Source organism: Lathamus discolor, chromosome 6 (genome assembly GCF_037157495.1).
Source record: "Lathamus discolor isolate bLatDis1 chromosome 6, bLatDis1.hap1, whole genome shotgun sequence".
Taxonomy (NCBI): domain Eukaryota; kingdom Metazoa; phylum Chordata; class Aves; order Psittaciformes; family Psittacidae; genus Lathamus; species Lathamus discolor.
The window spans coordinates 54,393,523-54,415,084 of NC_088889.1; the positions used below are offsets into that span (position 1 = coordinate 54,393,523).

General features: G+C 42.1%; 1 protein-coding gene across 7 annotated transcripts in view; it reads right to left on the reverse strand.

Annotated features, from left to right (window-relative positions):
* Positions 1 to 963: 963 nt before the first annotated feature.
* OSBPL5 (oxysterol binding protein like 5) overlaps positions 964 to 21,562 on the reverse strand; it is a 179,705-nt gene continuing 159,106 nt past the window's right edge. For all 7 annotated transcript variants that reach the window (XM_065682813.1, XM_065682811.1, XM_065682810.1 and 4 more), the window contains 13 exons: positions 19,588 to 19,772; positions 18,119 to 18,200; positions 17,403 to 17,501; positions 16,331 to 16,427; positions 15,275 to 15,373; positions 13,926 to 14,023; positions 11,783 to 11,872; positions 8,802 to 8,938; positions 5,950 to 6,135; positions 5,270 to 5,408; positions 4,011 to 4,128; positions 3,307 to 3,409; positions 964 to 2,296 (listed from right to left, as the gene is read on the reverse strand). In XM_065682813.1, coding sequence (XP_065538885.1) covers positions 2,161 to 2,296; positions 3,307 to 3,409; positions 4,011 to 4,128; positions 5,270 to 5,408; positions 5,950 to 6,135; positions 8,802 to 8,938; positions 11,783 to 11,872; positions 13,926 to 14,023; positions 15,275 to 15,373; positions 16,331 to 16,427; positions 17,403 to 17,501; positions 18,119 to 18,200; positions 19,588 to 19,772 — 1,569 coding nt within the window. In that variant the 3' untranslated portion in view covers positions 964 to 2,160. The remainder of the gene's footprint in view (positions 2,297 to 3,306; positions 3,410 to 4,010; positions 4,129 to 5,269; positions 5,409 to 5,949; positions 6,136 to 8,801; positions 8,939 to 11,782; positions 11,873 to 13,925; positions 14,024 to 15,274; positions 15,374 to 16,330; positions 16,428 to 17,402; positions 17,502 to 18,118; positions 18,201 to 19,587; positions 19,773 to 21,562) is intronic.

Below are 21,562 nucleotides of genomic sequence, written 5' to 3' on the forward strand. Positions count from 1 at the left end.
TAGGGATTTATTTTTAATTTTTAGTAACTTTCTCAAACCCAGAATACATTTGCACCCAAGAGATGTAAATGTCCCTATGGCAGAGGCAAGACTCCAAGCAGTAACTGCAATACATGGTCCAGAAGGCGGCTGTGTGATGACGAAGGCTGTGTGATGAGGAAGGCTGTGCTCACAGCCAGAGACGACCTGCTAAAGCATTCAAACGGAGATTTAGGCAGGAAAGTAGCAGATGTGTTTGCACAGCAAATGCTTCCATATTGCCTACTGGACCCTGCGTAGCCACACAGGTGTTACTAGTGGCTGGACATTCATTCACAGGCAGAGGCTGGGGGACCCCCTCTCACAGATGGTTAGACCATGTGTGGCACGGGTCAGACTTCCTCGGCAAGGAGTGACTGGGATGATGTCCTTCAAACAGGCATCTGACAAAGATTGAGAACTCTGATGTTCTGTAAGGATGATTCCTCAAGAACGAAGAATTCTTTGGCTTTCTGGAAACTTTTGCTAATAGCAAAGTCACTCTCTCCTGTTATTATTTGTTATTTATCTCTTGAATGTCAGTTTCTGGATAGCAGTTCTTATCCCATCTGTTTATGTCAGAAGGATGGGGTTCTTTCCACGGAACTATCTGTTCTCTAATATCAATTTACCTCCTTAATATAAAAGGTTTTCTAATCATGACAAGTCTGTACATTTACATGTACAACAAGAAGAATCAAGGCAACCACTTTTCTTTCTATTTTGAGGAAGTTGCTGCAATCAGAAGACACGGCCAATATGAGCCAGAGGGTGTCAAAATGCTAATGCTGTTCTAACTTAGGGCCTATGTCTGAGATTCTTGAAGACCTTTTCCTGTAGCTTTTCCTCTAGAAAAGCATGGCCTAAAAGATGTTTACTTGTAAAACACTATAAAACACAAACCTGCGTTCAAACACACAAATAAATTGTCAGCCAGCCAGCCACTGAAAGTTGTGTGTAGTTTTATTTCAACATATCAAGCACAGGGTTCCCCTGACTGGGGAATATGACAAGGAATGTACTTAAAAATTTGGAAACATTTACATTGAAAGATAGCCCAGACTGGCACCACCACTAAGTATTTTAAGGCTGTATATATAGCAGTACTTACCACTTGGAACTACTTCAGGCCAGAAAAGAAAGGCTTAGTATTGTCCGCAGTCTACAGAAAATATTGCAAATCTTTTAAAAATGGTGTAAAATAGGAAGACTATTAACAGAGTTGAAGAATGCAGTGGCAAGACCTTTCCTCCTTCCTGACCTTTGACAATAAATGTGCCTAAGACCAAACACACATACATCTACATCATTCCCATCCTTCTCAGCTATCCTGGGGCAGTGGATTCTTCTCTACAATGCTAGTGTGTGATATTATAAAACAGCCATATAGCAAATAGTAACAGTAAGTGACCAGGTTTTATGAACAGGCGTGTCTGATGCTACACTTGATGGGCCTCATCCGGGACACCAGTCAGCTCTGTAAACAAGCGAGGAGCTTTCACTAAAGACTTCCCATTTCCTAAAGAGGAATGGCTCTAGGAAATTGTGCATATTTACAGTTTCTGTGGAATGGAAAACAAAACACATTCTGAGGTCCCATTCTGTGTGTGCTGACAAAACGAACAGATCGTGACTTAATATCCTGGGGGTGGATTGTTTTGGACCAAGTGTGCTCCCTCCCATCATCAGAGGCAGCCGGATAGGCACCGTAGACATGGGCTCTTTACAGCTCCCCAGCTGCACTCTTTCACTCAAACAGCTATAACCCAGCTGGCATGACCTTTCCAAAATGCGGCGGTGTTTTCCATTTTGAAGGTACCAATACTGCTGGGTAATTATTAATTGCATCAGAAAATGACAAGACATAGAAAACAAATTGCACAATTAAAGCTACATTTGGCTTCAGCATTAAGGCCCATACAGGTTAAGAGGTCCTTGAAGATGTACATGTAAAAGGCAAAAATGACATAATCTGCAGGAACAAAGTTTTGCAGGTTCCTAGGTCCCTTTTTAACCTCGTTTTTCAACTTCTTCCATCTGTGCCACATTGGTTCTAAAGTGCTTTGGTGCCTCACTGGGCTCCTTGCGCGAGTGACCCCCTCCTGCAGCCAGTAATCATTATTGCTGCCAAACGTAGTGATTTTATTTGAAGACATAATTAATGAATAGTTGACATGTAAGAAAGATGCAGAGGAGAAACCAACAGCGAGAGTCCAGGAGGAAGCTTTCAGAAGAAACTTTCTTGTGGAAGGACTTTTTGTTCAGAGCACTGAGGTTTCTGGAAAAGAAAGCAGCATGTTTATTTGTGTGCCAGATGGAGGTTTGCAGCAACACCTGAGCTTCCACTCCAGGAAGGATCCCTGTACTTCAGAGACACCCTCATGGGTACAGCACTGCGCCCCGCAGACTTCATGTCATTTTGACAGAAAGATAAGTACTTGTGGCTGCTGCTGGATCAGGCAGAGCATGCGGGATGGCATGAGAAGGTGTAAGGGCATGAGCCCCAAGAAATCTCTTCATGTGGGCCCCCCTCACAAACCTATGCCCTAACTTTCCAATTATAAGGAATTGCCTCGGACACACCCAAGAGCAGCAGAGGAAATCTAAAGACATATCACCAATGGCTCTGGCATTCAGAAACAGCAGACCTCAAGTGATCCCACTGCAGTGAAGTCCTGGGAGGGCTGGGTAATATTCCTCATGCAGAGGAAAATCAGCAAGGCTCCCTGGAGCAGATGTAATACTTAATACCTTCCCTGCCCTCCCCACAGGAGTCTGCAGGGCAAAGCCCTTTGCCAGCAGTAGGTTAAGCAGGTGTCCTCACTGCTTTCCTCAGACAGCAACTACCCATTTATACAAAAAGCAGGAATTCAGTGCTTTTCACCCACGGAGCCCAGTTTTCAGGCCACACACCTGCACCTCTGCAGCAAATGGAGCACATTCATAACATACTTGATGAGAAAGGAAACCCCATACCTTCCTGCCTGGCAGAGATTTATTTAGAGCCAGGACCTGGCCCAGCCCCTCGCAACTTCTGCAGCTGTTTCGCGGTTGGGAGTGCCAAGAGATGCTTAACATGCTGAGGGATGCTTTCTGCCCCATAAAAAGTCTTAGGAGGAAGAGAATTCCTGACTATTTCAAGTAGTGGGTGGGTTTGCCATTATGGTATGTTAACAGGTTACTTACTGAAACACCCCTTCAGCTGATAAGGTGGCAGTGGAGGAGTTAAATGCCACAAGCTATTTTTAGCTCATTGAGATCATTGATTTGATGAAATAAATTGGTTACCTGTGTATGTCCTGTTGGGCTCTCTGTAGGGATAAGACAGCTGAATGAATTTCCTTCAGGTGATTCATTTCTTTCCCGCACTGAGCGCACAGGCTTTCAAACCCTGCAGCAAAATATTGAAGGACACTGTTTTGCATCACCAGCTCTGGTTCCCCCAGCAAATGGCTGCCTGTGATGAAACTGACACAGCCAGGAGGGACACTTTCAGAAGTAAACACGGGGAGAAGGAGACATGGGACACGATCTACCACCCTGAATACCCAAGCCAGTGGAACAGGTCCCATGACACTGCTAAGGGCTTTTTTTTCAGCTCTCAGAAAACAATTTTTGCAGCATGCTCCCTAGCTGAGGGGAGGAGAATGAAGTGCTCGCACCGGCCCTCATCTCTGAAACATTCAAGGTCACCCCCAACAAAGGCTGAGAAAAGGGAATGAAAAACTGAGCCTGTTTCCTGTCTATTGACTGGAAAGTCAGTGTATTTTTCCAACATATTTGTGCCAGGAGCTGGGAAGCCCTTGTTGGCGTTGATAGGGTAAGGCAGAAAGAGAAGCAGGAGGTACAAAGAACAATATTTTCTGTGTTTGCCTGTGGGCTATTGGGCCTATGGTATTAACAGGGTCAGGAAATGTCCCAGGGCTGACTTGAGGAATAAGGTTCTGAGGGATCAACATTAAAGCCTGACCCAGTGATACCCAAATACTTGCCATCATCATCTGAGAGCTCCTGCACCGACTCTGGTGTCGAACAGCTGCTCTCTGTGTTTTGGCTATGGTTGGATGGCTGGTCGCTGGCTTTGCGGCGCCTGCAGTCTTTGGCAGACCTCTGGATAAAACGGGGATTAAAGGAGGCTTGGTCACTGTCAAATCGAAGACTCTTGTGTTTGGTTTTAAACAACATAGTTTGGAGTGCTGGGACATATCTGTGAGATTGCACAGTTGTGGCAGCTACTTAAAGGTATTTTATGCCCTGTACAGAAGCATTTTCTGAAATTATAACATCCCTAAGACACCCCATCCAAATTATTTTTGTAGCTTTAACTGACACATACTAGTGATGAACTTCATATTTTTTTTTCTGAGTTGTACATCTACCAACCAGGTACATAACAGAAAGGACAAAAAGAATAAAAATATAGAATAAAAATTCCCGGGGAAGACTTTTCAGAAGGTGCCTGAAGTATTTAAATGTCACAGAACTTCTATGCTCAACTTCTTGATGCACTTTGGAAAGTTTCTCCCTACTTCTCAGACGGGCAAACCCAAGCACATTGACTTAAACTTCTCACTGGAGGATCTGTAAAGCAGTTATGAACAGCAACTTTGCCATTGTTTCAGAGACATTCAGATTCAGGGTATTATAAAATAAAAGACTATGTACACAGTAAGATATGAGTTCTTCAGTGTAATATGGGCTATGCAGTTCTGCATTTACGAAGTGCTTCATGAATGACATACGTTACTCCAAAGATTAATGCAATGTTTAATGAACACGCATTGTTCATTAATGCAATGTTTAATCCCTGTTTAAGGGAAAGGATATGGAGAGGTTTCTTGTCTTGTCTAAGAGAAAATGATAAATGCAGATAGCAAAGACCAAAAATGAAGTTGCAGGATCTCAGCTATGTACTCCAAAACATTGCTCACACCCTTGCTATGGGAAGTTTTCTGCTTTGGAAACACTGAACAGTGAAGTTCAGCTCAGTCATGTGCAAAACCCAGTATGAGTCACTGTCACTAACATGGGTGGAAGAAAAATGCCAAAATGGATAGGATACATCAACCAAGAATTGTAATGATTTGGAGTTAAAAATAGTATAATATTGCAGGTCTAGAGTCATAAGCTATATTATCCCAAATTAAACCTTTCAGCCTATGCTGTGCTTACATGAAAATGCTGCAGAAAAAAAGGCTGTGTATCCAAACAATCATAAAGAATATTCTATTCCCTAAGCCAGGCTTTTTACCTTGTGCCGTGTAATTTGATTGTTTATGCATGTTGTTTTGTGGTTTGGCATTCTTGTCGATAACTGTCTTTCCATTGTCTGAAGTATTCCATTCTTCTCAAATTGGGCAATGTCGTTCAAAGGATCCCAAGGTCTTAAACTTTAGAGACCAAAGGAAAAAAAACATCAGAAAAGCAAGAATCCCATACCAGGTGTGTTATGAGTGATACACTAACTCGGCATGCATCAGGGCAGGCACCCATCTTTGACAGTAGCCAGAGTTTCCACAGATGTAATGTGAGGACTAACAGATACTTCCCCTTACATTCACAGTTCCTAGCAATAAATGAGGGAGGTTCAGCCCCCAGAGGCCTCACTCTTCTTGCCAGAGGAGGAGAGACAGTTGTCAGATCTGCTTGTACAGTGCAGAAAATCTCTGCAAAATGATTTCACGCTTGATTGCAGCAATAGGGATTTCTACCAATGGCATAGCAGATTTTCCATTGCCAAGCCCTCATTTCCAACTATTCCCAATTAGTATCAGGAATATGTACCCTAATAGTGACATAGAACTCAGAAAGAGCAAACCAGGGCATAGTCTGGGGAACGACATGACTGGAATTGCAGGTCTGTAACCTTGCTTTGCACCCCCCGGAACTCAAGAAGTGAGGCCTGTTCTCAACCCCCACTCCACCACTCACTCCTCATATTTGTAGTGCCATTCATTAGTCGTGGTGTCATGCTGGAAGAGCAGCGGTTTCCATTCTGTGCCATTCTCTCTCCGCTCCCGGGCAGCATTCCTCTGCTCCTCTTCTAGCACAAATTTTTCTTGCGTTGCTCTGTTTTGATCACCTTTGTTTATTGCACTGGTAACGTGCTGCCAAAGCCTAGGAATAAACAGGGAAGCAAGTTAAAACACCTTAAAACCAACAGTGCATTCTGGCAGCTCTAACCTTAGAGTTGGCGCTTTTCTGGTCTATTGATACTCCAGGAACTGTAAATTAAAGGAACGTTATAAGAATGGCAACACTGAATGCTGTATACAATGATCTGCTGAAGAACAGGGGAAGTTTCCCTTAGAAAACATCACCTACAATGTTCATTAAAATCTTCAGTGCTGTCTAAGATAGTTATACTCAATTCATTGAGGTCAGTGGCCTGTTCAGAAGTGACTGATCTATAATGGAGAGTTTGTGATCTTCCTTGCCCTTTCAATCATTAATGTTTTGGAGACTTTGTATTAATATCTACCCTTGAAACACAGGCTTTGTATTTGAAGCTTAGAAGCACTGGAAAACAAATTCATGTGCACGGCTTGCAGCTGCACATGCAATGTTGTACTTCTGTACTGGGTTAGCAACCAGGTCTGTAGAAAGCTAATGCAGTCTGCAAGAATTGGAGATGTACTTGGGCTCACAAACTGCAAGCAGGAACACAGGCCTTTGCTAGCACTTGTTTTCAGCTGCCAAAAGGTACACGATCTGTTTACATGGTGTCTCACTAAGCCTCTGCCTAGAGGAGAGGATCTAGTTTTTACAAGAGAAAAACCATCACTTTTTTTTTACTGTAGCTGAGCTGTGATAGGCCTCTACACAATTCCTCTAATCAGAGCATTCTAATCTTCATTTCAGACTGGAAGTACTTCTGAGATTAGCAGCTAGCCCTCCCAAAACATTACCCAGTGGTTTAGCAGTTAGAATAGGCACTGGAGATCAAGGCTGTTCCAGTATTCCCAGCTCCACAAAACATCAGTCCTCCATTTAGAAAACGAACAAATTACTCCATTTAATTTGGAGCTTGCTGTGAAACTCTTAACTTCAAAAGGATACCAATGATTTCATTATATTTCTATCATCATGTGTTAACACAACACTTCCAAAAAAAGCAGTCTCTTGAATAATTACCTAAAGACAGAGGAACAGTTTCCTGTCCTTTCTGACAAGCCACTCCTATTTTCCTGTGTATGGATCTCTTCTCATAGAAACAAAGGCAGGAAACTCAGTCTAAAGTCAAAGTGATGGGGGTGGGGGAGGGAGGAGTGAAAATAACAGCCTGAAAAAATACAGTGATAGTGTAAAAAGACAGTCCTAAGGAATGAGGTTGAGTAAAGAGCAAGTCTTCTATTTCTAAGAACCTTAGAGGGACATGCACAAAATCATTTGACAAGGGCAAATTACTCCATCAAGATCTGCATGTGTCAGACAAGGAGACCCTCCGTGGTGAGCCGCATAATGGTATGAGCATCAGAGACTCTTCAGTTCTTGTGAAGATAGGTGCTTTTCAGCACTTCAGGGCAGACTAAGCAATTCAGACGGAACATAACTTGGATTAGATGGTAATTTATTCATGCAACCGTCAGCGTAATAAGGAGCTTGATGGAATGTCTGTTAGGGGTGTCTAGATATTTTCCATTTCCCTCCTTCCCCTGAATGCATGTATCATTACTGATCTCTGCTGTGGCAGAGGGATTCGGCTCTGGCAGTACTGTGGTAAATAGAGAAATGGAGATTCTCTGTCCAGAAGACCAAGGTTTCTCATCTCCTTTAAAAGAATCTTCTTAGAAGATTAATAGAGACACATGCTGCAGCCTGCTCTGCTCTGTGGCAACTGCATGACTATAAGTTACAGACTTTATTGCCCATAATGTCCACTGCTGGCCAGAACAAACTAAATGTTCCTGTGTTTTTATTTTCGTGCAATCCCTTTCTATAACCATATAAAGGGGAATCTTCTTAGCGTGATTTAATGCAACACCAAAACTAGATGCCCACAGAGAAGTGGTCAATGTAATGCAGAGCCAGGCAGCAAACTGCTTGGGATGTTAGCTGGAACTCGCTAACCATATCAGTGAGATGGCAGGACTGAAGCCAGTGACATATGAAGTTGCTCTAGCTGTTCTTGCTCAAGAATTGGCCTGGGGACACTCACTGCATCATGCAGTCATTCCTTCCATTTCCTAAGTATTGTGCCAGGACTATATTTATAGTTAATCTAGATTACCCTAAAAAACCTGGTGCAGACTTCATTGGAGATCTCATCTGAGATTATGTGTCAGGGTTAAATATATTTTTAATTACATTAATTTAATTTACATTCTCTCCTAAAATCCTGTTATGTAGTTCAAACTACTGCTCTGCTCATGCCGGGGCTTTCCACATGATTCCTGCATCTAGTTTGGGAACTTGTGGTTGAAACAACCCTTCTTAACAAGACATTCAACCTCAGATGGACATCTTGCCCTTCCATAAAGTGTTCCAGCAGTTAGAAAGATTCTGTTTGTGATCTCTGGAGTCCAGGGAGACTTGTTATTTTAGAAGATAAAATGTAGCCTCCACTATTTCTCAGCCCAGCTCCTTGGTTATTTCAGAGATATACTTCATGGAAATACCCCTGAGTTAATAAACTGGAGAAAAAAGAAGTAAATGGCTGGTTAATATGTGCAGGCAAAGCAGGTCTCTGTCCTTCCAGGACTGTGCTGAGGAACTGGAACCTTCTGATCAGAGCCCCACTTCCAGCAGGGAAGCGGCAGCAAGATGTTCTTAGAGCTCCTTACCTCTCTGACTCAAAGTCAGTCTGCTCCTCAAACAGCACAATATGGCGCTTCAGTCTCTGCCTTCGTACTTCACTAGTTGGGTTCCAGAACGTTTCCACATTCCCGTTTTTCAACTCATTTATATGCACTTCCCCATCCTGAGAAGGAAAATTAAGTGAAAATGTTAATGACAATCAGAAACACACAGCAGAAAATAATCCTGACAAATGGAAGCTGCTTCCTGATGATGATCAGGGACAGGGCTTGCTTTAGAAGGTTTCTATCCTCCTCTACCCCATTATATTTGACTGAACACTTCCTGGAAGTTTCTAAAATGAATGAGGCAAGGCATTCCTGTAAACACTAGATGAATTAATCAGAAGAGAATTAGAAAGGGACATGGTCCCTTCTGTTATTCTTGTCCCCAGACAAGGGTACCCAAAGAAGTCCTAAGATGCTCTTCTTTCCCCACTGTTCCTCCCAGGCACCAGCCAGCACATATGAACAAGACCCCTAGCTCCTTTTCTAGTCTATCTTCTATTCCTCAATGGTGAAATTTCATGCAGAGCCTACTGAAATACCATCCTCTCTAGAAAGGAGAGCTAAAGCCAAGATGCTCTTTCACATTATTTTTTCTTCTTTTTTTATTTTCAGTTTAGCGAGGTTTTTCTATTATTGCTCCTGAATTTCATTTAGCACTTCAAAACACCCAGGGGTCTTTTGTCCTTACTCCTTGCTAGTTTATTTGGTGACCAACTATTCAGCAGCACTTTTCTGGTGTGAGGTTGGCTAGACAATATTGCTGTGTCCCTGCTCAACTACGCTGCTTCCCAGCCTTGCTCACAGAGGCAGAAATGCCGCAGAGCAAGACCAAGTAGTTTACAGAGCATATAGTGAACAGCACAGTGCTGACTGTGAGTGGAATGAACGAGGCGATTACAGCTGCTGAAACAGCATGTGCAACTGGTGCCATTCAGCTGCCTGGACATGGTATGAGTATCAGGCAAACCTTATTTAGGTCATGGCTATTGGCTTTACCTGTTGCTGCCTAATTTCTTTGCATCCCAGCTGCTGCATTACTTCCCCTGCCACAGTCCCTGATGCATGTCTCAAAGTCCACTTCCCACATCTTCAGCTGTGAAACTCCTTCAAACCTAAGGGACTCTCATCCCTCCTCAAAGTCTTCCTAGGAACTTCCTCTGCCATGTCCAAAGGTGCCAGTTCCAGGACAGATCTCAGGTTCCCAAGAGACCCCAGCTATGGATAGGAGGCACCAGACAGGCATTACCAAACTTCACTGTGTGCATCTCTAAGGGGCATATATAAAAGCCTTCAGCTGCTGCTTTGGTCCTGGGGCTGAGAATCATAGGGATTTGCTTTCCTTTGTTATTCAGGTGGGTTTTCAGGTCCTGAGGCAGAGAATTAGCCTTTCAGATGTGAGCGTTTTTGTCAGGAAATTCTCTCAGGTCACACATCAGCTGTCAGGAAACCGGATGGGACAGAGAAAAGCCTGCAGAGCTCAGGTAACCAGACCAGTTTTCTCAGTGGGGAGAAGGAGAAGAACAAAAAAACATCCCTACCACTGCTGCTGCAGAGCAACTATTCTACCCACAGCATACAACTGCAGACAGCAGCTTATGGAGCCATCCTTGCAAGGCCATTTAACTTCTTTTATACATCATTCTAATTTTGTGCACCACAAACAACCAGCGCAAAGAACAAGGGAGGAATAAATTACTTTCAGGCTGATAAAACCCAAACAAAGCAGACTGGAAGCTGAGCAGCACGCAGCCCTGTGGCTCAGTGCCCCAGGGGAGCCACTCAATTACGTGCTCTTGTGGATGCTGTTCACAAGACCCACCACAGACAAGGTACTCAACAGCCCAGCATAACTCAGAAATGCCAAGGCTTATGCTGCAGGAAAGTGACCTCAGAATGGAAAAGCTACCCAGGCACAAGGAACAAGTCTCCTTGTATATGCCTAGAAAAGGCAAGTCTCCAAATTTCAAAATGGTCATTAGCTTTTTATGTAAAAAGAAAGATTATCTTTGGGGAGGAGTTCAGTACCAAAGGCTACACTATGGTTAGGACCTTGTTGTAGAAAGGGCTTTCTCCAGGCACATTTCACCTGACCTACTTTAAATACCTTCTTCAGGATGAGACAAATCTTGTCTCAGAAGTGGCAACCTCTATGGACTGGAAAGGGAGCACAGGTCAACTATAATGAAGATGTAGATGTCTAAATGTAGCTGAGGTAAATACTGAAGTGTCCAGCCCAAAGCCAGGGCTCACTGCTTTTGCCTGGGTTACCAGGAGTTCCCAACCAAAACTCTAGAGCAGATTTTTCATTATGCCACTTTATTCTTGCTGGATTTCAGCTTAAGGATGTTTTTGAGTAATTCACTTGTGGATGCTTGGTGTGCAAAGGTACTAGCTGCTCCGCTGACTGATCTGAGCTGCCCATACAGATGGACCCTCACTCTGTCCTTTACTTCATGAACAGAAGAATAACTGTCTTCTATCATTAAGGTTTGGTGTGAAAATAATCCATTTAAAACCATGTGAAGTTCCTCCCTGATACTGCTGTAGCTGTGGAAGTACTGAATGCATCAAGGCAAAAGGAAGCCTTATGATTTTCACAGTCACACACAAGACACACTATGTCTCCTGCCATCAGAGCTTGTCCTGAGTCTGAGACCCTAAATACAGAGCCACTGGCTCTGATGGAAACCCTCCTCACCATTCCCAGGTTTGGCCCAGGCTCTAGGAGTGCAAGTGTTACTAGTGTTCCAAGTGACTGGGACTTTTAAAATATAAATGAGCTTGAGAGGTGTGGCCGGAAAGCTCTGCTCTCCCACAGTCCCTGGGGATGTCAGGAAGAGGTATGACACCGGCCATCTGCAGCTCCCATGCAGGGAGCCTGCCAGGGGCTGCCAGCCCTCACACACACCCTGCTGCCACACACACTTGAGCTGCCAGCAACTTTGATCATTGTATGTTACCCAGTGTCCATTGAGACTTGCTAACACTTCTTCTCCTGATTTAATCTTCCCAGAGATTTGATTAATGCTCGCGCTGCCACCGAAGAAGGGCTGTCAGGGGAGAATAGAAATAGAAAATATGATCAGTCTAGTGACAAATAGAAGGAAGCCAAACACAGTGATGCAGCAGGAGGGGAGGAAAGTGCAACCTGCTTGATTTCCAGTATTTGTGGTAAAAGGCAGAAGGAATCCTAACATGGATTTTGACTGTCTAGCATTGTACCCTCCTCCTTTTGTTTACAATGTCAAAATCACTGTAGGAGCTGCAGGAAGAGAGAAAAGCCTTCGGATGCATTAACATTCAGCGCTGCAAGATCTTGCTTTCATTGCAGATATACTTATTGTCAGCTAGACATCGGGATAAGTGTTATGTGGGCAAGCCCTTCTCATTGTCTCAATCACACTACAGTTTGCACCCTTATACTTGCAGGCAAAGAAAATGATGAGCACTAATGCAGTTGGTGACATCTCCTGCTTATGGAAAAGCAACAGCAGTGTGGCACTGCTGATGGCTGCATCTGTGTGAAGGTTCCAGTGTGAAGAAGCTTGTCAGCAGCAAACAAAAAACCAAAACGGGTATTTCCAGAGTCAGGGAAAAGATTCCCAGAACAATAGAAAATTCCCCTCACCTCCTCCTGCCAAACACAGGAAACAGCAGTGATAGAGTGACCAGCTCTTCCATTCAGACCACACAACATTTTTTCAGACATTTTAGCAGTTACTTTCCAATAATGTTTGTGCAGAGGAACCTTTTTTTTTTTTAATAACAATATAAACCCAAATTTCCCAACACACACATGGAAAAAAAAATGAGTATCTCAAGGATCAAAGTATCCAATCCAGCTGAGAACGGGTACATAGCCAAATGAATAACAAAGTTATGAGGTTTACCTTTAACTTCTCACATTTCTACTAAAAAAAGGTGTCTAAGACCTATCCAAAGCCATGCATATAACTAAGCCAACAGGGACCTTTCTAGGTCATGCTGGGACTAAGTGTATTGTTTTCAAGCCAGAAAAGAAGGGTCTGCATTTTAAGCCCTAAAGTGTTTTGTAGGTTTGGGATGACAGTGACTGAAGTCAGTAAAATAATCCATTGGCCCCAACACAATACATCAAGTCTATGGGAAGAACAGGCTTTAAAGACAAGTATATGCAAATGTCAAGGAATGTACATGAGGCAACAGTTCACTTTGTAAGGGTAAATAAAACCAGAAAATTATTATTGCCCTCAGCAAAACACAGTAAAACAGACAAAAGTCTGAGAAACACTCCCCTAACTCCAGTATTCTCTCACATTTATGTTGGCTAAGGCTGCAGCTTTCAAGTCCTGCACATTCTCAGTTCTTCCATCTTTTATTTTATGCCCAGGCAAGGAATTATTTGTTGGAACAGAAAAGAAATGGATGCTCCTTAAAAAGCAAGTTAACGGTACAATAAAAGTTACAGGTCATCACTCTTCCACCCAAATTTTAATACATAGAACTAAAGGAATGCTTAAAGATGTCTCCATTTTATCTGCATACCATAGATTTACATCATCAGGTATTCTAGGGGAGGGAACAACTTCTTGATCAAGTCAGTACAAGGCAATCACAGTGTAGCTTGTCAGTGTGATAGCCACATAAAATTAACTGCCTGAAAATGGGCTTTTGCCCCATCATCAAGGCAAGGTGCTGTAGTCTTGAGAAACGCAAGGTACAGTTCTTTACCTGCAAGGTAAGAGTATGTGTGCTATGGCTATTGGAGAGCTATGATGAAGAACCACATCCTAAGTTTCCTCAAAGTGGTTCATATTTTGCAAGCAAAAATAATTGCATCTTCCTAAACACAAGCCACGCTGTCATTGCCAAACATTCAGAACAGAGTTTGGCCAGTAGTCAGCTGGCTGGTAGTGAAGAAGTCCTGTAAAACTTGGGCTTCTGGGGTTCTAATCAGTTGTGCTAGGCAAAAATGACTACAAGATGATGCCTCCTGTCTGGTACGCCACGCCATGGTGCATCCGTACATTGCTGGTACATAAGTGATGTGTATGATCAAACCTTGCCTGGAGTGCAGGGGCAAGCCTGAGATGCACTCAAAATTGCGGCCAGCATGTCTCTTACCTTTAGCTTGAATTCCAGTTCTGCTCTGTGGTTAGTTTTCTCACAGTCGATGGTAACTTTGCCTCCAAGCTCCATTGTCATAGTACCATATAAAAGTCCTGACAGGGAAAAATGAGACGTAAGAGAGGCTCTAATGTAAGCGATCTGTTTTCTCAACTCACAGTGGCTCTCATTGACATGCTGTGAAATTTCCTACTTGGATTGAAGTTTTGAAAACACAGAAACCAACTTTTCTAGGAAATGTCTCTTTACTAAAAGCATGAAGAATCCTCCCCCAAGTGCATATTCTCCATTTATTACACCAGCTAGGAAGTAGCTTGACTCACAGGTGCTGATAATGCATCTGTGGTAAGCTGAAAGTGGGAAAGCAAAAATAAGGAAAGTTGTGCCCAGCCACTTCAATTATACTAGTGTTTAAACAGACCAAGTTGCTTCACACAAGGTGGATGTGGCAGGGAGGAGTTGTAATGGGATTCAGAAGAACCTGGGAGACTAGCAGTCATGTAGGGGACTCCTTTTTACATATGCTTACCATCTTCTCAAACAGTTATTTCCGGTACAAAAAAAAATGGCAAGAAAAAGATTTGTGCACAGGACTAGTTCACAGAGGGAGTGATTTACAGAAGCCACTGTTTTCAGTTAGTTAGCACCTCCACAAGTATTAACTTAGAGGTCAACATGCCAAAATAAAAACTACTCAAAAACTGAAACTGGATCAAAGTGCTCAGGGAGTGATTTTATCACTGTGGTTGAAATGCCATCACCACTCAACTTCCTAAGGAGATAGGCAAAGTTACAGCAGTGAATCACAGCCACTCTCTAGTCTCAGTGCACGCTCAGCTCAATAGAGCAAAGCTGCATGGTAATTCATCCTCACTGAGGCAGCTCATACACTGAGGAATATCATTATTAGAGTAATAAAGAAATCAGAAGAGAAGACAGGAATTTCCTTTACTCTCAAAAGGCCAAAAAATATATGAAACAATTTCAGTGTTAACGTTAGAAAACCTTTGTATCAAAAGGTCGAAAACATCCTCATATTCTTTCCACCTTTACTTTATCTGCAGTGCATATACGCAGTATATTTGTGTTTCTACATAGTGTTAAAACCAACTTAGATGGGCCTAATTCTGTCCTCAGCTCTGTGCAGACAAATCAGAAAGACTTCAGTGAGGATCACCAGTCTTCTGAGCGCTATGACTCGTGTGGAGCAACTGCTCCCTGGAATTACCAGTCTCTGTAGTGCCCAGTATTTGAGAGGGAAGAAGAGAGTCAGTGCAATGTTAGTCAATAAGATACCATTATGTTATTCTTTCTGTTTGCTTTGTGTTTGAACACTCATAACTTACCTTTACAGTGGGCATATGGCATAGTAATTATATAATCTTCTCCCCTGTTTAGAAACATAAGCTTTGCTTTCCCATCCAACAGTGCAGAAAGTGAGTTACCTAGAATTTAAAAGAACAATTACATATCTATTAAAAAATGCATTTTTCACTTAGTCACCCATCCTACTTTAGATAAACATTTCCTTTTAAATGTAGGTGATGAAAGAACAGATATGAAATGCTAATTCTTCAGGACCCTGCAAATCATTTACTGTTGGAGGCAGGCAGTTCTAAGAAACTCTCTGCTGCATGGCTCATATTTGTTCTGGCATTTAACCCCTACTGCAGAAAGGCTAATAGATTAAATAAGTCATTAGTGGGATGCATATAGCAATTCCAGTGCATAGAAGTTTTTCAGGTCCCTTTGTGCTCACAGCTTTTCTGATTGTATATTGCACCACAACAATCCCATATAGCAAATAAAATTGCCAGGACAGCAATGACAATTTACAAGTGTTTCAGCAAATACATTTACCAGAGGATAGTACAGAAGAGGTGTTTGTCTAAACAAAAAATCTATTTCAAATAGCAATACCGTTTCATGGCCTGCAGCTGTGTTGTCACCATTGAGATTAGGAGATTCCAGGATATTTTGAAGCTCTAGGGTTCAACTGTCAGAAATCTGGGAGCTAGACAAATTGTTGTATTTATACAGAGACGCTTGCAAAAGTCAGTTGGATCATCAGATAGCTATAAAATGACTCATCCATGAGCATATGCAGAACAGTCTGACAACCAATTGCCCATACATTTTCAGGAACATTTGCTTTCTGAAAACCAGGTTTTTAAAGCTATTTGTTTTTTTCATCCAATTTATTTATTTATTTAACATCAGTGTGATCTGCTGAAATGGCAGAAATAGGGTAAAACCAGAAGAGCCAAGACAAGCAATTACGGTGGTTGATCTCTTACGCGTTTCTTTGTTCTTAACTCCCAGCACACTAAGGAGTGATTGAAAGACAAACCAAAACCAATGCCATGATACTACTCGGAAGATGCCTAGGCTTAATGCCTTACCGTAAAACTTGGACCTAGCTAGAATGCTGCCAGTTATGCAGAATCCGTCCTTCCTATTGCTGACATGAAAAGCTGATACTGGTGGATGATGGGAGACCTAGAAGAAAAATAGACACAGGTCATTTACAGCAGTCTTTACAGGCTAAGCAGAGCAGTAGGTGCATACATTGCTTCACGCAGTGTTACACACGCCCTAGGCAAAGTGCAAGACAGAGGACACAGGACTGACCAGAGTCCTCTAAGCCATACCATTAACCTCAATGGTAAAGAAGGAATATTATATGTGAGACCATTATATATGAGAACATTATATAAGCAAACTTTCTTCCCTGTCCCATATTTTCTTGTCCTCATGCATTTGAGATCACTTTAGGCCAACAGGAACACTGTCAGATTTTCAACACAATAAATGACAGTGCAGAATGTTTTGGCAGGATTTGAATAACTTCAATAAAATGGATGCTGTGGCTGAAATAAAATAAGGCAAAATAAAAATCCTCTGATTAAATAGGAAAAAAATGCATGTGAAACAGGGAGTCCCTATACCAAAGTCCAGATGGTCCTCAGATCCCTTTATTAACACTGTAAATCTCAAACTAAATTTTGTCAGGCCAGGTTACTTGTGAGCTTTGCCCTTCATTTATCCCCTAAGACATAGAGATAAGCCCTTAATTCATTCCTATTAAAATCATTATAAAATGTTTAGCAATAAAGGAAGGTAGGATCTGGTTATGTGTTTTATGCCACTTTTGACAGAGGCAACACAAACCATGTTTTATTAAAAATAAGAAAAGCAGGGCAGAATCCAATGGAAAAGGTCTTTATTGAAGAGGCTAATGTTATATAGGGGAGACTTGTTTTTACAATCTTGAGTGCCCACCAAAGCTTGCATGAAATCTGTCAATCTAAAAAGAAAAATTATTAGCAGCTGGTTTACCCGATGTCCCACTCTGGATGCTTACACAAAACTCGAAGTTCCTCTCCTAGGCGAGATGGGGAGCGTGTTCCTATGCATAGGCGTACAAGCAGGCTGCTGTTTGCAACACCTGAGCATCCAAATAAAGCAATTTACCTGTTCTGCTATGTAAAATGTATGACTGTTCGTCTGAGGGTGAAACCAACAGCAGCGAAACGTCTCTCCCAGAATAGGGTTGTATGGCTTTTTTATTCCCTGAAAAACAAAGCAAACAAAACCTGCTACAAATGCCTCTACAGAGACAGTAACAAAACAGCGTAATTATTTTTTTCCCCTGATGTTTTAAGCTAAATCAATCACAAGAATAAAAACTGAAGAACCATTTATATATATCCTCTTTATCTAATATTTTAATCTGAGCCATGGATTCATCTGCTATTTGCACCAAATCGATCTTCAATACTCTCTGACCAAAGCTTTACAAGATGATCAAACTTTGCTGTGCACCTGCTGCATATGGTAGCAGAAGTAATAATGCAGAAACATGGCACTATGGTACTAATAGGCCTGAAAAAAAGAAAGGAATGTGCTTTGATCAAAGGGAAAAATCTAGCATCTGAGAACATGTTACTTATTGATGACTACTTTTCCCTTGTAACTGTCCAGTGCAAAGGTCAGAGCCTTTGATCAACACTATTTTGCACTCAGCATCTACTCTGAAACCAAATGTAACTTCAGTATTAAAAGTAATGGTAAAAGTCCTCTGAACAACAGGAGAGGTGAAGTGTCAAAGGAGAGGCAATAAAGAAATACACAGCCATAGCAGAAGACATCAATGTCTTTTACAACCCCAACTTGATTCATTTTTTTACCTTTGGCTTCTTATAGAAGCCAGACAGATACCACCTCAAAACTTGCTTCATTCGACTGTATGGATCATCTTCGAGGACAGCCCTGTAGGACAGAACATAAAATGTTCCTTATATTGGTCACACATCACATTCATTTCATACTGGTATAATAACATTAATTGCAGTAGTATTTCCCCGTACTAAAGGGAAGTAAGTTCTGTGCTGCTGCCAGAAAAGGTATCTGCCAGCTTTAAAAGTAGCACCCCTTGCTGTGCGCTCTTGCCAAAAGCCTGACAAAATTTCTGGAGTGCATCAGGTTTGATGGGACATTCATGTATGTTAATGTGGAACTGCTACTCACACTAGCATTTAATTACAGCCAATAGTACATTGTGAGTCATAAAAACAACACTTATGCCACCAAAATCAAAGACAATTCTGTTTTTCTTTTTCTTTGTTTCCCTTTTCCTTAGAAGATCTTTAAAGGTGACATGCTTGCTACATGGTCTTTTTCAGTACTTCGAGATTTCGTACAATAATTTAGGTTGGAAGGGACTCCTCAAGGTCATCTCATCCAACCCCTCCCTACTCAAAGATAACGTGGGAAGTAAACGTAAACAACCATTCCATTAGTAAACATTCAGAAATGAACATTTCCAATCATCAAGTCAGATTTGAAAATTAACCTTGCAAAATCCACTTAGAAGGATCATCCCTACCACAAAGAGCTTTAACAAAATCTCCAGACCTCTTGAGACTGTCTTGGTTCTTAGCACTGAGGAGAACAATTTCCTTAACTTCAGATGTTACAAATGCCACAAACAAAGGTTGAAAATACCACCATTCTACAATTACCCAGAGGCAGTAGAACAAATATGAGCAACCAGTGCTGCTATTTGAAAGTTGCACACACTGGTTTTAAAATAAAGAACCAGTGTGTGCAATACCCAAATATTCATTGAGAAGGCTGGTCCTTCCTATCTGCAAGCATAACATTTCCTATTTTCTACACTGCTGCTCCCAGCAGGTTCACTCATCAATAGTGTTAAAAGATGTTTCTTATTTGTTTATCAACCAACATGATTATAGTGCTTTGGGGGCAGAAGTGCTCAACAATTCTGTTTGCTCTGTCCTATTATCCTCTGTACACCAGTCAACCAGAAGGTGGCACAGCTCTGTCACAAGATGATCAAAGGCATGAACTGAATTCCAATCAGTTCCAGCCAATGCTGGCAAACATGTGCATGTGCAAAGGTAGTTTTGTCCACAGTTTAACCATTTTCATTGCCCCTTACTTGGCAGCAGTCTATCTTTAAAAGGTCACTGCAGCTGGTGCTTGGCTTGATTTACACTGAATCCAGTGACGTAGGTATTATTTGGGAGCCTTTCAAGCAGACAAATGCGCTGCGGCCAGCACCAAGCTAACACTGTAACACATATTCACAAATAGAAGAAAAATGTCCATGTTGGGCACACTCCATGCTGCTTACTGGGAAAGCAGGTCAGCATGGTAGTAGTAATCAGAGAGTTTGTTAAGGAACGAGCGTGGCTCCAGGATGAAGGTGGGCAGCACCACCCGTGACAGGTCCATGCCAGGCCTCAGCTGCTTCAGCAGGATCCACATCAGACTCTTGTTCTCCTCAGAGACGGTTTCTGTTTGAGATGATTCACCTGTCTACAATAGGAAAAGGGAAGTTCAGGGCAGAAAACAGGAAAACCACTTCTTGTAGGTACAGGTATCTGTGGAATCCAAGCTCACCCAGGCATAGGCCCTGGTACAAGGGTGGATGCTCAGCTACTCTACTGCAAAGAATTTCAGCTCTGTCCTAGGAGAAGGGAATCTCCAAAGGACTCAAGTGAGAGGCAGAGAAAGCCTTGGGCCTCTGTAAGAGCTGGCACAAGGCAGGGAGCACACCTCCACTATGTTCTTTCCTGACCTATTGGCTCCACACACCTGGACCAACATTAACAAAGAGGAGTCTGCACTGCAGTCCCTCAGGAGGTGTGTACACGCCTAAGGCTGTTACAGCATCCCTGTGGCCTGGTGGGATGCATACAGAAACCTCCCCTCAGACCCATTCTCAGCAAATGAGAGACTAAGATTTATCATTATATGTGCAGAAAAATTTAGGGGATAAATGAGTAATCAACAAAGAACAGAAGCAGTCCTCAAAGTTCTAAATGAGACAAACTGGTAGCATACGAGCAAGTAAAGGCCTGTGACATGTACAAAACTGCAGCACCTCACAAAGCTGAGCAAAAGTGCAGGTAACAGTAAAAAATGCCAGGGATTCTGTTGGGTTTCAGCGATAAGTCTGTAGTTCCTATGGATGCGGTGGGACTATATAATGTATAACATGGGGGAATGGGCCTTTCAGGCCACTGGAGAAAGAAAATGAAACTAAATTTTCAGACAAGAATGCATTTTAATGCATTCTAGGAATCATAATTTAACAGTGAAAGAGAATACTTAAGCTTTCTACTGGTTTTAGAGAAGATATATGAGCAAAAGGGCACAGATCCACTTCTGGAATGGACTTTGGTTTGGGAGAGGACACGCAGCATAACCCCATTATATTTGCAGATGGTATAAATCATTAAACACTCATTTTCACCACCTGAGCATTCCCAGCACCACCTTTTTGGCTCTCAATCAGCCTTTTTACTAGTCATGCAGGAACACACTGAGTCCAGCTTGCAGGCTGAGGGGAATTTCAAATTTGAGGAACAACAAACTATTTCCATTGCATTGTTCTTCCATTATCATACTATTCTTCTTGTGGCAGGCTGGTGCAGCACACAGCTTGAAACTCCAAGAGGAAATGTAAACTGTTGAAGAATGTAATAACACAGGTTCAGATAGGGCTTACAATACATATGGGTCTATTATAACTTCCATTATTTATACAGGTTCTCAAGTCTGCCTGTATTTGTAATATTAATTAATGCCATGGTGAAATTGCTGTACAGAGTGTCTCACAGACAGAATCACTGCAGAAGGGATGGATGAAAAGGGAAGGAGAAGAAGGTCCAGGAGGATGAGAACAACTTCAAGTGATTTCTGGTTTGCTTTCCCCTCAATATGTCACCCTCAATAACCCTTTTTATAACTTGCTAGTTCTAAAAGCTTGGAAATGTGAAAACAGAAGGCATTTTTGGTTATCACTCTACCTACTAAAGGAGGTGTCTTTTTTATATTCTAGACCAACTTTCACAATCTCAAGGTCCTTCTGACACCTGTCTCTGCCTTCACATTCCTACTGCAAACAAGGCAAAACTGGAACATCAGATGCATAAGAATGCACGTCTCAACCACATACAGAGGCACATAGTACGTGCACACCTTTAAAATGAACTTTCAAAGTGAACCTGAAAATTTAACAGTGATAGTCTGCATCTGTGCCCTTCATCCTGTCAAATCTGAGCTGCAGACACAGACTGAGGGGCAGCAGCTTCAGTTTAAGA